Source organism: Anabrus simplex, chromosome X (assembly GCF_040414725.1).
Source record: "Anabrus simplex isolate iqAnaSimp1 chromosome X, ASM4041472v1, whole genome shotgun sequence".
In the NCBI taxonomy this organism is placed as follows: Eukaryota; Metazoa; Arthropoda; class Insecta; order Orthoptera; family Tettigoniidae; genus Anabrus; species Anabrus simplex.
In genome coordinates, this window is record NC_090279.1 from 175,397,960 (window position 1) to 175,414,893 (window position 16,934).

Here is a 16,934-nt window from a genome sequence, read left to right on the forward strand (position 1 = left end):
TTCTATCCAATGTGTAAACTACACATTTATGGGAAATTGGCCCTTGCTTAGTATGCAACATTGGTTGCCAATATTTAGGATTTCTCGATCAAAGAGGCTCCGAAATAATCGTTATGTAGTAAAGGGTATGAGGTATTCAGATTTTTAAAAGTCATGAACAGATAGCTAAAATGGTAGTAAAAAACAAAGATAAGAATGACGATGTTGTTAAATTGTTCGAAATAAAATCTAGGCCTATTACGTACACAAAAGGAACCCCTTGGGTATACAAGTGTGAACATTGTGAGGAATATAGAAACTTCAAAGGTTCGTCGAAAGGGATGACCAACCGTTTATCCAAAATAGCTGACAATAGCCTATTCAAATCCTTTGCCAACAAGCACAGCAAAGAAGAATGATGATCTAAAGCTTTTGTCAATCAAGGATTATTCCTAAAGATTTACATGACTAATATACGAGTTTTCTAAGATTGTACACTCAACTTGAACAAGATTCAAAAACCTGTTATGAGCGATTTAGTGAAGTTATACGGATTGAAAATATAATTTTTCAGTTTAAATATAGTGTAAAGAAAATTAACTGATATGCAATATCTTCAAGTTAAGGCGTATTAATAATAACAAAACATGACAGCCTGTACAATATACCTAGGATGTAGGTTTGTAGATATATTATTTCATTTTAAAAATTGGAAGTGTTTAACAGGATTTTTCACATGCATTCAAACTGAATTATAGCAATACAGTGTTTTTGAACTTACTACTTTTTTCCTTGTAAGCCCACGATATACAAAATTATCGTAAATTTTGTTTTCGCTTGTTCCTTCTTTTATATAGAATTTATCGCTTAATCCAACACGAAGTCCAGGAAATGAAGAAAATTACCTTCTCTCTCTCTCTCTCTTTTTACGAAATCGATCAAGGATGTTAAGAAGTCACACAACTGAATGTGATGCACGTGGTTAATTTTCATCAGAATGTGTTAACAGAGATTCAATGTGGCCAGTTTATCAGCAGTGACGCCAATACATTTAGCTTTTGGATGGAGGGAATTGAGGAACAACGCAATATAAACAGCTATTTTCTTTTTGTAAAAAATATAGTTATACATTTTATTAACTAGGGCACATCACTTGTTTCCTAGCTCCCTCAGTAGAGTGCCGGCAGAATCTGGTTTACTCTGCCCTGTGGTAGAGTGGCCATTCCACTTCAGGGAGTGGAATACAATCCTTGATGATGATTATTATTAAAATGGAACGTCGAGATTGACGCACAGACAGTATACTAATGGTGTCAAATGAATATGCCTGCAGCACACACTCGGTAGCTGAGCCCATACGGTTATTATTATTATTATTATTATTATTATTATTATTATTATTATTATTATTATTATTATTATTTCTTGATGCACAAAAATACAGTTATACAGATTACAGTTATAATGCTGTCAAACTTGGTGCACCATTAGGATTTTTATGTCAAAGAATAACATTTAATGTTATGTTAAAGTTCTGTCTGCCGTATGTGTATGTCAAGTTTCCTCTCACCTATATTTAATTATCGTCCATTTTTAGTTAAAAAAGAAGGACATAATGGAAACGAAGAATAGGAACAATTTCCATTGTTTCACAGCTGCATAGGGTTCAAACAAGCATGTCACGCATAAAATGCTGAATGAGCATCTTGAACACTTCCACCCAAAACGAACATCGGAAGATATTTCCGACTGGCCAGCTGCAGCCGATACTCATGTACCTCCGAGTGCAGTTTGAGAGAATATGATGCCTGTATGCCAACCCAAAACCAAGATCAGAAAGTATTTCCGACTGCCCAGACTGAGCCTCGGTGGCTCAGGCGGCAGCGCGTCGGCCTATCGCCGCTGGGTTCTGTGGTTCAAATCCCGGTTACTCCACGCGAGACTTATGCTGGACAAAGCGAAGGCGAGACAGGTTTTTCTCCGGTTTACCCGTTCATTTTTCATTCCAGCAACACTCTCCAATATCATTTCATTTGTTAGTCATTAATCATTGTCCCAAAGGAGTGCGACAGCCTTCATTCGTTCCATTCCTGGCCCGGTCGAATGACTGGAAACAGGCTGTGGATTTCCATTTCCAGACTGATACTCATGTGTCTTTAAATGTGGCTAGAGTGCATATGATGCCCGTATGTCAAACCAAAACTAAGAGCGAAAAATATTTCCTCTGGCCAGCTGCAATTCATAATCGTGTCTCTTGGAATGCAGTGTGTGCGCATGTGATGCACAGCCCACTTTCCGTTTGTATTGCGGGCGACTGTAAATTGCGGTCGAAATCTTCATTTTTGCAAATGAAAATTCTATGATTTAGAAAAGAAATACACCCATCCCGCCATTACTTCATACGCCTAAAATAGATCTACTTCGACGAGAACAGTTTTGTGCTTTCATTACTCACTATTGTATTTACGACAAAAACACTGAATGTAAGATAGAAATTAAACGCAAGAAGTTCGGATGGAACATTGTGTTATCGCCCTGTCTACTTTATAAAAGGGTTTTGGCAAACTGCTCAATGTTGTATTGCTCAGGTTCTGGAAGAAATCTTTTCTCTGACTTTTGATCATAGTAGTAGCCTATTTAAGATTAGAAAGGTAAATAGTGTGACAATTAAGGAACAGTACATCATTTGCCTCGTGCGTAAAAGGGAAACCACGGAAAATAATCCTCCGGGCTGCCGGAAAAAAGGAATCTTTTCCTTTATAATCTCGCCCATTCAAGAGATCAAGAAAAGGAAATGAAACGTTATCCATACTTGTTCATGAATTACTGCAGGGTTATTTATGACTCAACGTTTTAAATAAAACGCGCTACTATCACCAGTTGATGCGACGAAAAGTAATCACCCAGACCTGTCAGACACACGTAGAGTCCAAAGTGCGTTGTTCTTGCTTGTTTGTTTTCTGTGTATTTTCTATAGATACTGTTAACGTGTTTCTTTTTTTAGTGGCGTTCTTTGTCTAAAGCGACGTGACGTCACGCAAGCTATTCTCTTCTCATTTTATTCATTCATGGTGGCCCGAATAGAACCCAGCTCTGTCATTTAATGTAGGGATGTTGCATGTTAAGTAGTTTGCATTTGTTGGTTTGAGCCCCACCGTGATGCGAAAACAGAGAATATACAACTACCGGTACTACTACTACTACTACTATTCTTAGTGCTAGTCGTAAACAATGTCACACCGCTGGGTGTATAGTTGGGCCCAGGAGAGTTGAAGACCGACGTTTAGCGCCACCGGCGAGAGAAACATTTGACTAACGCTGCTCGAAAGTAGTCTGTTGCTATGGCAACGATAACAGCGATGCCACATTTAAGGATGCTATCGCCACGTGGGTTGGCATGCTCTCTGTCGCTTTCGTAACATTATTATTCGGAGTAGTACTGTGTTAGCTGTGTTAGATGTTGCCGGTTTATGTAATAATTTAAGCGTTTGTTTTCTGAATATTATTTTCGTCGTTTGTTTATTTTTTTGTAAGTTAATCAGTGGCTAGTTGTACATTTCTATTCTCTATTTGACACGTGCATTTGATGATGATGATGATGATGATGATGCTTGGTTGTTTTAAGGGGCCTAACATCGAAGGTCATCGGCCCACGCGTGTATTTGTTGAGGTTATCAGTTTAGTGAATTTGACATTTCATATTTATCGCCAATGTTCTATCTTAAATCCCGGATTTATTAGCAGGAGCTTTGGAACGGGTAAAAGTTTATTGAATTGGATTAGGTCAACACAGTTGATTAAATTAATATTCAGCCTGTATGAAAGGGTGATATACCGCAGATGGAGGTAACTATGACAACGCAGCGTACTTCGTAGTTACTGCTTTCGCCGCTCAATGTCAGACTTCAACTCTCATAGGCCCAACTATAGGAAGGAGGGATGGGAGTGACATGGTTTTAACAATGTGACAGTTAACAGAAACTGACGGTTAAAAAGGGTATCATAGAAACCTTATTCTGTACAACAAGATTAACAACAGAAGTATAGAAATATTACAAAGTGTAATTGGCAACCGAGTTATTTCTTTTCTCACGCATTATACATCACTTTGAATGTCCAATTTGGGGGGGGGGGGTAGGAGCAAGAAAAAGAAAAGATGACAACAATAAATGTCAAGCAAGAAAAGCGCTAAATTTCAAGTTGCATGAATATTAATGTAGGGTACTTATCTGGCTCACTGACAGGCACGATTAAAATAAAAAAAATAAAAAACACGCTAGCAGGAGAATGCACGAGATATGTTCAATGAGAGTTGCACCACAGCACTTGTTTGCACGCCAGCAAGTTATACCGCTATCTATAAGAAGCGCACCAATAAGACGATGAAGGTAGGCGGAGAGTGTGTTTTTAGTTTCGCAACTACCTCCCGCCTTCCACGTGGCCAGCCTGCCTGCCTGTCTCCCGAACTGGCTCATGACACGACCTTGAGTCCAACCAGATACACGCAGAACCAACTCGCAAAACGTTTGCAGTGCTCCCACCCACAGGCCGTATAGCTACTGAAAATATCGCATAAAAACCAGTTTTCCTTTTCACGTACCGCATATACACTGTTTATACTTGAAACATACGACGTTCTAAGACGAAGGCTGTTACGACATAAAGGTACACCGTTAACTACCGCTGTAACACGGTAAAACCATAAAAGGTTGACCGAGGCACGGCTACTTTTATTCAGGATGTGTTCAACAGTTTATTTAGTCATTTTTACGTAGCTTCAGGCTGCATGTTTCTTTATTTACTGCAGAGCAGTGACGTATACTATGCATCATCTGGCAATCATCTTATCCTGGAATGTGATGCATGAATACGTCAGTGTCCAGTCAGGCGGTATTCGTAACCCTTGTTGCACTGCAAATTGGCAACAGAACAACGTTTGTACAGTACGAGGTAGTCACTACAGTGATCCAAGTTCCACCGACGACGCCTTTTCATAAAGTACAAATTTTTCCGTTACCGCAACGAACACACCTGAGTCACATACACCTAAATGTCTACATATATATAGTTATGTCTGCACATTGCTCAGAATGTATAAAGAACGGTATTTCTGTATGCATTTTCATTTTCTGTCATCTGTGTCTGTCTGTGTGCATGTATGTACTGTACGTCCATCACGAGAAAATGGCTGAAGAGAACCTAGTCCCGTTTCGTGATACGAGGTCGAGGATGAAGCGAGATGACGGCATGCCTTCACGGCCAGATGCCCTTACGCCAATCTCAGCTGAGGAACTAATGAAGATGAAATGAATGATTGTGAATGAAATTGGGTAAGGAGTTGGAACGATTCGTTCGTAGCTTTTGAATAGAAACTGCCCGCCTTCTCCCTAGAAGTGAAAATGGGAAACCTTAGTAAACAAGTTTGAGGACAGCCGACGGTGAGGGTCGAGTCCATTCGTCTCCCGAATGCAAAGTTTGGTGCGTTAACACGCGCAGCCACTCCGCTCGGTAGTTAAGAAATCACCTTAATTTCCAAATAAACAGTAATATAAAATGCAATATAATGTAAACTGGTTCGGTATACAATTAACGAAGAGATAACGTTATGAACTACTCACTTGAATATAACGCAGTGCACTATGTAAAATGCTCAAGTTGGAAGACTTCTTCTCGTCTTGGGACGCAGGGAGTTGCTTCTTGAGAAGTTCAAAGCATTCTTTTAAGTGTGCTCTTCTATTCTTCTCAAGCTTATTGTGGACTTCTCGTGTTCCAGCACTGGAAAGGAAAGAACACACACAAGATAAAGTAAAACCATACAACAGTAATTTACGCACAGGACTTCCCTCTACCTTACGAACGTGATTTCCTGTATAAACATGTTACTGAACAAGCATGACTGTAGATGAATTAGTTGTAGGGGAAATATATTTAATAGATTACAATGACCCTTTACCACTTCATGCATTGCAACAATGAAAGAGAGAGGGGGGGAAGGGGGTAGACACACACACACACACACACACACACACACACACACACACACACACACACACACACACACACACACACACCGAGCGCTAATGGTGATTTGTTATTGCATTACGTTTAGAGCCTATTAATTGAAATATGTTCTTAATCGTATTTCATTTACATGGGATCCCTAAAACATTAACAAATATATTCTATTTTATAACTGTTAGGGTTCTTCAGTCTACCGAAACTATTTTGAATAAATACATTTATAAACTATCTGAAACAGAAGACATATAGCAACAGAATTATATCTGAAAAAGTTATTCAAAATTAATATCAGCAGATTTAAGAACCAAACACTTATAAATTAACCTAGTCTTCAGATATAAACATAAAAAGTCGACATTTAAAAGATTTCCAGTCCTGCAAATAACAAAGGACTTAATGAGCAATCATCATCATCATCATCATCATCATCATCATCATTTTCCTGCTCCAGTTTCCCGGGTGTGGTGTACAAGTGCTCGCCACTTCTTCGTGTCAAAGTATAGTTCCTGTTCCTCAAACTTTGAAGTCGAAAGACTTACGGTCAGAGCCAGAGGCATGATTACGGTTTTTTTTTTTTTTTTTCCTTTTTAACGTTGGAAACAAATCTTAGCAGACCAAGTAGGTATCCCGATAATACGAAAAGCGTAAAAAAAAAAATCCTCAATTGTGTCAAAAATATAAGGGCTAAAGGACCCGGAAAGGTTTCAAATTGTGAGTCTTTGATAGTTCTACCAAATTTTAAAAAAATCGAAAATCACTTCCGACCTAAATGCAGTTCCGGACAAACGGCCCGAAATCGTTTGTTTACTCGTTTTCTTTTTTTTTTTATTAAAATTATAGCCAAATTAATCTATTTACATAACTCTTAATATAATGTGTTCCTTGGTTCAATACCCTCACGTGTTTTTTTTTATTTTTTTGAAAAATGTTCCCACCAAATGAAGTATAAGGGCTTACGTGAAACTCTGTATTGACTTACCTTAGCGCTCGTGATGGTAAAAAAGGCAAACTGCTAATCTAATCGACAGCATAACGAGGATTAAGAAAAGGAATGCAATGTTTAGGAATAAATAAAGAATATATTCTCATAATTATATTTTATCTGCCTAAAATTCATATCCCCAGGATGTTTTCAACACTGAGTTGCTTGCCTGAAAGGCAAGTGGATTTTTTCCCAACAGATTAACAATCAGCTAAGATGTCATCCACAGTGCTGTCCTCAAAGCAATGAGAGTACAGGTAGTAGGGTACTATAAATATCTTGGAGTTACGCTTCAGGCAACAGTAACATCTTTTGGTATGCATATCCCGGACAGAGCAACAGCAGCTATCAGAGCCTCATACAATATCCCGAACATTACCAATCTATCAACAAACATAGCGATGCAGTTATTCAAAATGCTCGTTGCGCCAGTCGCAACATATGACATTGAAATCGTCTGGGAAAAACTGAAGATAAGTGCCTTGAAAAGAATAGATAAGGTCAAGACAATATTCATGAAACGAGTATTAGGAGTAGGGAAAACAGCGCAATCACGACTAGTATACGAATTCATGAAGGAGACTTACTTTGTAGAGGACATCAGGCTACAGCACTGGTTACCATCCACAGGACCCTATCAGGAACTGATCAATAACAGAGATAGATAGAAAAAGGAGATAGGAATAGAGAGTTCTACAGTACTTCAGTCATGATGAATGACAGTTGGAAAAAGGAGCGCAAGAGCCAGAAACACGTTACAAGAACAGCAATCCATGGGTTCTACCACAAAATATGCGAGAACAAGAGATTCCATGAACCAAACAAAGAATGCAAGTGTGTGGTATGTGGACAGAACTGTAGGAAATATCATATCATATGTGCAAAGGGAAAAAATCTATTATAGACTATAAGCAAAGATTAAAACCGATGTTCTTTATTCACTATATATTAATGCTCCACTTGAGCACACTTTTCTTGTTAATAAAATAACATATAAAAAAGCAATGAAGGAATCCTTCAAGATTATGACATTTACATTCATTCTCACGTTAAGGAATCAATGAGCCGCAAATTACATTTTTGTTCATAACTGATGTAGGCTATTCCATTTAGCCACGGAGCCGACGCCATAGTAGATTTTCATCGAGAATAATAATAATAATAATAATAATAATAATAATAATAATAATAATAATAATAATAATAGCTATTGTTGTTTTGCTGTATCTGATATGCAAGAAAAAAATTCAAGTAATACAATAATTATTCAATAAGCAAACTAATAAGCATAAAGGATTGCAGAGCGAGTTGGCCATGCGGTAGGGTCGCGCAGCTGTGAGCTTGCATTCGGGAGATAGTGGGCTCGAACCCCACTGTCGGCAGCCCCGAATACGGTTTTCCGTGGTTTTCCATTCTCACAGCAGGCAAATGATGGGGCTGTACCTTAAGGCCACACCCGCTTCGTTTCCCTCTCCTAGTTCTCTCCTATCCCATCGTTGCCATAAGACGACCTGTATCTGTGCGAAGCATAGCAAATTGTATTTTTTAAGCATAAGGGAATAGCATCTGCTAAATGACATTCAGAATACAATTATATCATATTCATAGCAGAATAGAGGCAATATTGATGATAAACTTTGACTTTCGCCAATCCCATCGAGGTCATACGACCTAATGCATCTGTGTCGGTGCGACACAAAGGAAAGTATTTTTTTTAATCATAAGGGAATAGCATCCAACATAAAATTATATCATATTCACTGTAGAATAGAGGCAATACTGACGATAAACTTTGACTCTCAAGCAATTAATAATCTTAAGATAAGGAAAGGAAGGTCCTTTATTGCTAATGTTCTCAGCACAGCAGTGATATGACGCATAAGTCAGTGGAATATTCTGTTCTTTATCGACAGAAAATGAAACAAAGAGAAAACAAGAAACATATTCATAGAGAGAGAAGCAAAATAGAGGAAAGAAGACCTTACTTATCAATTCAAAAGCGAAGGTCATTTTAATCGGTTTAGTGTAGCATGTTTACTAACAATCTTTCTATGAATTAAAGCTGGCTGCTAGAAATTATAGGTATGGTGGCTGACTGGGAGCGGTGGGTCATATACATATGTTTTTCACCACGTCATATACATATGTTTTTCACCACGTCGACCATGGTTTGAATCCGGTCGATAGTTAAGAAAAAAAACACGTAAAACTAAATTAAAATTTATATTTTTACGTATCTGAACAAAATACTACATAACAAAGAATTTCAATATTTTACGTTTTGAGCAGACTATAACCTCAATGTGTACTTCCGTATTGCAGACTGGGAAATAAATTGTCTTCATCCAAACAAAGAACAAGTTTACAATATGCAATTTACTGCCCAGCAAATTTACAATCTCACCATACACTTGAAAGATGTGGTATGTTAAGTCCTCATCCCGGTGTGGATAGATGCGAGTATACAGTACATCCACGGCATGTCTTGCCTGTCGTAAAAGGCTACGGAAAGGGGTAACCCCAGGGGCTCTAAACTCGGGATCATGGATTAGCAACCACCGGGTCCCTAGCTGAGAACGGCATTGCGTCCTCTTAAATAATAATAATAATAATAATAATAATAATAATAATAATAATAATAATAATAAAAACATTTGTAATATTATTTAACATTCCAATAACCAATAATTACTTCTACTGTTTTCGGATACACCGAGGTGTCCGAAGTTAGTCCAGCAAATGTCCTTTTACGAACTGGTAAATTAATCGAAACGAAGCTGGCGTATTAAAGTGCGTTTTCCATGGCTAAATGGTTAAAGCGCTGACCTTTGGTCCAGAAGGTCCCGGATTCGATTTCCGGCCAGGTCGGGTATTTCAACCTTCATTGGTTAATTCCAATGGCTCGGGGGCTGCATGTGTGTGCCGTCTTTAGCATTAGAATTCATGATAGATAGGCCCCATTCTCACGGACGCGCAGGTCGCCTATACGTTGTCAAATCGAAAGACCTGCACCAGCCTCTACGGAGGTCACACCATTATTATTATTATTATTATTATTATTACCGGGCTGAGCCGAAATCGAACCCCCCAGCTTGGGCTCAAAACGCCAGCGATTCTAACGTCTGGGCCACTCAACTCGGGTCCTCTTACTTGCACGAGCATCTTCGCTTTCATCTTCCCTGTACGATCTCCCGAGGTCGATTCTTGTTCTCTTCCGACCACGACGGTGTTATGTTTCCGAGTCTTTGAAGAATCCTCTAATTTCACGTCCTGTATGTCCCTTCTTTTTCTTTCACCAATACCTTCTTCGGATTCGATTTTAGAGTGGACAATAGTCCAGTTGTACTTCCCTTTAAAACAATCACCACCACCACCACCACCACCACCGATGTAGTGATTTGGTCGTCGTCGTGTTCTTTCTTTTTTTTCTTCTTCTTCTTTTTTGCATTTTCCCACTTATGCGGGGTCTGCCTTCTTGCAGTGTTTGCTCTATTTCAATCGATCCATAGAGTCCCGAGGGCTGACTTTGGTTAACCAACACGGTCCAGCCAGTGTGTCTGAGGTCGCCCTTAAGGTCGGCGAACCTCCACGCTCCGTTGAAGAGCAGTCTTTCCAACTGATGTTTCCCTGCTATGGAGTTTGTGTCCATACCATCGCAGGTATGATTCACGCATTTTCTCTGTAACAGAGGCAACCTTGAACTTCTTCCGCACACACCGGTCTAATCCCTGTGCGGTAGACTTTAGATTTTAGATGCAATGGAATTTTCTTTTCGCACAGGACTCCAGTTACTTGGCACCATTCATGCGGCACTGACTCTTGTCTTGACATCGAGAACTGTACTGCAGTCTGAGTCACTTTATTAAGTTGAACCGCACCCACAGTGATCATACCATCAGTTTGGTCACCGCATTCCAGGTACTCTGTCTTCTTCAGATTTAATTTCATCCCAAATTCTTCAAGACGAATCTTCCACATTGTACTTGCTGTCCCTCACGTGTCTCCTTAGCTATCATGACGTCGTCCGCGTATAACGTCCACGGATGCCTGGTCTGGATGTCATTTGTGATGGCGTTTATGGAGAGTAAGAAAAGCAATGGGGACAAGGTTGATCCTTGATGGATACCATGACTGATTAGATGTAATGATTTAATTCACCATTTAAGCATCTCAACTAACAAAAGCAAGATAAAAACATTTAAGATCTTCAGGCTTTTCCAATCGTGAAATTACCAGCGTTTCGCCCCAGTGTAGCAGTGGGCTCATCAGTTGGATTGCTACACCTTTCCAAGACGCTGGCGGCTAGTGCGCCGTTGAGACACCACTGCAAGCCTCTTATGTAGGACAATGCAGTGAAAAGCAATATAGTTCGAATCTCATTGTCGGCGGTTCTGAATATGGTTTTCCGTGGTTTCCAATTTTCACACCAGCCAAACACCGGGCTGTACCTTAATTAAGGCCACGGCCGCTTCCTTCTCATTACTACTCCTTTCCTATCCCATCGTCGCCACAAGACCTATCACACACAAGAATGAGTTACCATTATGTAAACTACTGTACTATATATTACCACGATTATCTCGAATGAGAAGATCAATAATGAACTCTGTGTTTTGGTATCCGCTTGGACAATGGAAGGTTATAAAAATTATCACCAGTTTCGCATGTCGCGATAAAATTAATTTAATACGTACAATACGTTAAATAACGAAATACAGAATGGGCTGCTCAAATCAATCTTGCCGAAGTCATAGATAATAATCAACAGAATGCTGCGAGGATAGGGTCCTTTCTTCCTGCCTGGAGCTATTACACACTTGACCTCTACACTACTTCAAAACGCACTGTAGGAGTGACTCTCCCTCTCTCGAACCCGATTCAATACAACTCACATTGTGCTGACGGCGTTCGACAACTGGACAAGCTTCTATTAAAATGTAAGTGATATATACTATAATTCTTCTTCGTGCTATTTTCCCATCTACCCGGCGTCGGCGTTTTGTATAGATTAAGCCCAGTTTTAGGGCCGGATGCATTTCCAGACACCAACCCTACGTGGAGGGATGTATTTATAACAATGGTATTGCGTGTTTCTGTGGTGGTTTGTAATGTGATGTGTTGAATGTAAATTGTGCATTACGACGAACACAAACACTGTCCCCGAGCTACAGGGATTGACCAAAGGCAGGTAAATCCCAGGGTCAGTCAGGAATCGAAGGCGAGGGCCTCTGAACCGAAGCCCAGTACGCCGGCTATTCACCCAAAAAGTCCGACTGATATGAATACTACAATTGGCAAGATTGTTTACACATTTGTCTGAGGATTTTCGAAAGAACGCCAATAGTGTTATTGCCCGAACGAATATACAATACTCATTTTTGCAGTGATACGAGGAAAGAAAATATATTTTTCCTACAACCACAGACAACTGGTCATCCGTTATTCTATGGCAGTCAACTGCTAGCACTCATAGAATAACCCAGTCAGTGCACGCATGCACAGTACGTACTTGGTCTAGAGCTATACGGCTCTGTGTGCAGAAAACGGTAAAACGATGACGAAGCTCAGCAGCGGAAAGACATTGCATGTGCCCCGTACACGCTCAATTTCATTTCCATCCTATTACAGTCCCCTAGCGGTTTTACTCGACACTTTACAGCACGCTATCTCGTGGACTACCATACCACTACTGGATGAAACGGTCCAAGTGAACGGGATGAATTATTCTTTTCTTAACACATTCGGAGTTAGGGTTACCATATGTTAGGTTTTTCGAGGACATGTCCTGGTTTTAATGGCGTCCCGGGAGATTTCTGGTTAAATCTCAATTACCTCTTCAAGATGTGTCAATATGTCATGTATGCATTTACTATTTTTGGAAATGCGGGCTAAACGTTTCCTTTAACCTCAGATGTAGTGAAGGAGTGTTTAGTAGATCAGTAGATTAAAACCTACTGTTAATCCAACACTAGATGGTTTAAGCTGTTCTGCTCACGCCCGTAACAATGCTGTACTAAAACTGAAGCAGTAGAACGAAAAACAAATCCAGTTATTGAAGTAGGTTGTATTTTAAGTGCCCGTCTGAGTAGCTCAGGCGGTAAAGCACTGGTTCAAGCCGGTAGTATTTGGAGGTGCTAAAATACGTCAGCTCCGTGTCGGTACATTTACTGGCACGTCAAAGAACTACTGCGGGACAAAATTTCGGCACCTCGTCGTCTCCGAAAACCATAAAATGCAGTTAGTGGGACGAAAAATTATTATTATTATTATTATTATTATTATTATTATTATTATTATTATTATTATTATTATTATTATTATTATTATTATTAGCAAGATAAATTTGAAACTGGAATCTACAATTCAAACTGAATTCGTCAAAAACATTCTAAATATGGTGTCTGTCAGACCATATAAATTTACTAATTAGGGCCTAAACTAAACAAGGTTTTTCATAATGTTGTTGTTGTTGCTGTTGTTTATTGAACGTAATTCTTTTATAATCATGTTTTCAATCGCGTCCCACCGAAACTTAAAATAAAAAATACGGCTACCTACGTCAGTCTTTAAAAAACCCTAGAATCGGCAAAAGAAACAAAATTACTGCAAAACTCAAACTATTTTGTTCATGTATATAACATTCTATAGTAATTACGTACAAACGCCATTTCTGCACCAGAATAAACAGGGAAAACTGGAACAAGCTCTAACGTTTTCGGATAATATGATCAGTTAAAAAATTTAACTCAATTCGAAAAATTTACCCACGGAAAGCAATTACATGGAAGTCCACCTATTCACATCTCGGAAGTTCCATTTTGAATTTAAACTTAGTTCCATTTATTAAAAATGTATTTGTGAATATTTGCGAAAGATTTAATTTTTCAGCGATGGCACACACCAACGTTTGCGCGGCACTCATGAAATCGTTTATGTGGCCAACTATTGGCGATGTATCACCATTCTGGCTACACGTGGCCACCACACTTGATCTGATAAAACAAGAGAAGGCGCCAAGTCGTCGCTTCGACAACCAAAAATAAAATAAAAATAAATGAGTGAAAATAGGCTCTTACTGGCTCCATCACGGCCCGGTTGATAGTTTCGTTCACGTTCCAATATCCCACATGGCAGTCGAGATAAAAGGATCTCCCAATCCATAGTGGAAAATAAAGCGGAGTTTACTAGCCTTACAAATTAACCTAATTCAGCACCGTGGAGATTACTAATTCGGTCCCATCTGCGACACACTTCGAACGTAGTCATACTGGCAGATCGTACCATTTTGCAATGATAGCCATCTTTTGCATTAACAATGATTCTATCCTTCAGTTTTCCTACTTCTGATTATTTTTGTATTTCTCAATGCCATACACTGTTTGTCTCACACTGAAACATCCAGTTACGTGTTTGTGTTTGCAAAAGAAAATCCCAAACATCAGGGCAGAGTTAGTAAAAGGTATGGGGGGAGGGGGCAGAATGAATAATAGGCCTTTGCATCAGAATAAAAGTAATTCAACTAACAACAACGTATGAACAATACCTATATCCATAGTCACACACATTACGATACATGATTCCCAAAAGGGGTTTTTTACTCTCTAGGAGCAGTCATTCTAAATTAATATTTTTATTAGTTACCCTTCGTGGCTCAGGCAGCAGCGCGCGGACCTCTCACCGCTGGGTTCCGTGATTCAAATTCCGGCCATTCCATGCGAGATTTGTGCTACACAAAGCGGAGGTGAGACAGGATTTCCTCCGGTTACTCCGTCATCTTTCATTCCAGCAATGTTCTCTCATTTCATTTCATCTGCCATTCATTAATCATTGCCCCAGAGGAGTACGACAGGCTTGGGCAGCCGGCACAATTCCTATCCTCGTCGCTAGATGGGGGCTTCATTCATTCCATTCCTTTACCGAACTCGATAGCTGCAGTCGCTTAAGTGCGGCCAGTATCCAGTAATCGGGAGATAGTGGGTTCGAACCCCACTGTCGGCAGCCCTGAAGATGGTCTTCCGTGGTTTCCCATTTTCACACCAGGCAAATGCTGGGGCTGTACCTTAAATAAGCCCACGGCCGCTTCCTTCCCATTCCTAGGCCTTTCCTATCTCATCGTCGCCATAAGACATATCCGTGTCAGTGCGACGTAAATCAAACAGCAAAACAACAAAAAATAGCATTCCAGTCCCGACCCTGCTGAATGACTGGAAACAGGCTGTGGATTTTCATTTTCATTAGTTTTATGTCCCACTAACAGGTAGATCTTTTAAAGCATTTGGGATGTACTTTCTCCTAGGAATGAATCTGAACCAAGAAACAGCAAAGTTAATGCAGTAAGCTCTCCGTTGCGATCAATGGTACTAAAAAATATTATTTTTATTACGATTTATTTTCCACAAATTGTAGATACAATTCAGGGATGGTGAATAGAGAAAGGCCATAGCCCCACATACACGAATGTGCCTCCATCGCCACTTAAAATTACCATTCGGTATTAAAATATACAATTATATTCTAAATAATGTGCTGAAAATGAAACTGCGTTATGGCCTTTAGAGCCGGGAGTGTTCGAGGACATGTTCGACTCACCAGGTGCAGGTCTTTTGATTTGACGCCAATAGGCGACCTACGCGTCGTGATGAGGATGAAATTATGATGAAGACAACACATACACCCAGCCCCCGTGCCAGCGAAATTAACCAATGATGGTTACAATTCCCGACCCTGCCGGGAATCGAACCGGGGACCCCTGTGACCAAAGGCCAGCACACTAGCCATTTAGCCATAGAGCCGGACATAATATACGGTAACTGTATGTAATGTGTTTATACATATACAATCTGACTCATCGGGATCACAAACTTTCATCCGTCCTCCCACGCATACTGTACATTCACACAGTAGAAAATGATGCTATGTACAGAAGGTTTCGTTATATATACATTATTTTTGCCTCCTTACAAAAATTTTCTGCAGTTCTTTAATCTGTGGTGAGATTTCATTCCACAGCCGAGCAGAACGAATGAAGAAGCCACTTTGATATGATGCTGTTCTTGCAAGTAGAGGGAAAAGGGACACACCTCGACTTCTTTGAGCGGAACGGTAGTTCTCCTGTAAACGGTTGAAAGGGTTTATGTGAATGTTACCTGCGAGGGATTTTCTCAGAAAAGCAATATCTATTTGTTTAGAGAGAGCTGTTATGGGGACAGTGACCTGGCTGTATTTAAATGGCCGTGTTGAGAAATTAGTCGTTCTGCTCGGCGTTGAACTCCCTCTAGTTTCGTCATGTTCTCCTCTGTAGAGAGGTGCTAGGAAGGAAGCCCGTACAAAAGTATTGGACGTACTAATGCCAAATAGGCTGTCTGAACTGCTTTCTTTCTAGCTCCCAGTAGAGATCTGCGGATGAATCCCAATACTCTGTATGCTTTGCACCTTATTTCCTTAACGGGCTTCTTCCATTTTAAATTGCTGCAAATATGAATGCCAAGCAATTTTATTGAGGTGGAAGGCATCAGGTTTTTACCACACAGTGAACTTGGTGTTGAAACGGTGATCTTGCTCTAGTTAAGCGGATATATTTACAATTCTGTACATTTATAGGCATTCTGTTTATTTGGCACCACAGAGCCACTTTAGAGCATCCAGCGTTAAGAAAAGACTACAGGCCTTATGGGCTTTTACTTCTGTTGGTGTTACCCACTTTAGTTCTACATGTATATAAACATTATAATGAATTCCTATCAAAATGTATACTTTTTCTTATGAAACAAGGATTGGTTGTGCCATACAATACTAAATAAGACGTAAAATCATTTTGATATCTTTGAGTTTATCCTTTTAAACATCGTATATGCGGTTCAGTACACGGAACAGCCGGCCATGCTTGTCGCATTGCGCGCCACATTTCAGCGTGTAGTGCGGAAGTGTGTACAGTAGACAACACGTGTAGTAA

At 39.7% G+C, this 16,934-nt stretch overlaps 1 protein-coding gene across 2 annotated transcripts in view; it reads right to left on the minus strand.

Moving 5' to 3' along the window:
• LOC136886138 (max-binding protein MNT) overlaps positions 1-16,934 on the minus strand; it is a 150,934-nt gene that overhangs the window by 64,151 nt on the left and 69,849 nt on the right. For both annotated transcript variants that reach the window (XR_010861709.2, XM_067158880.2), the window contains exon 3: positions 5,598-5,754. Coding sequence is in view for 1 of the 2 variants with exons in the window: in XM_067158880.2 (XP_067014981.2) it covers positions 5,598-5,754 (157 nt within the window). In the remaining variant the exon portion in view is untranslated. The remainder of the gene's footprint in view (positions 1-5,597; positions 5,755-16,934) is intronic.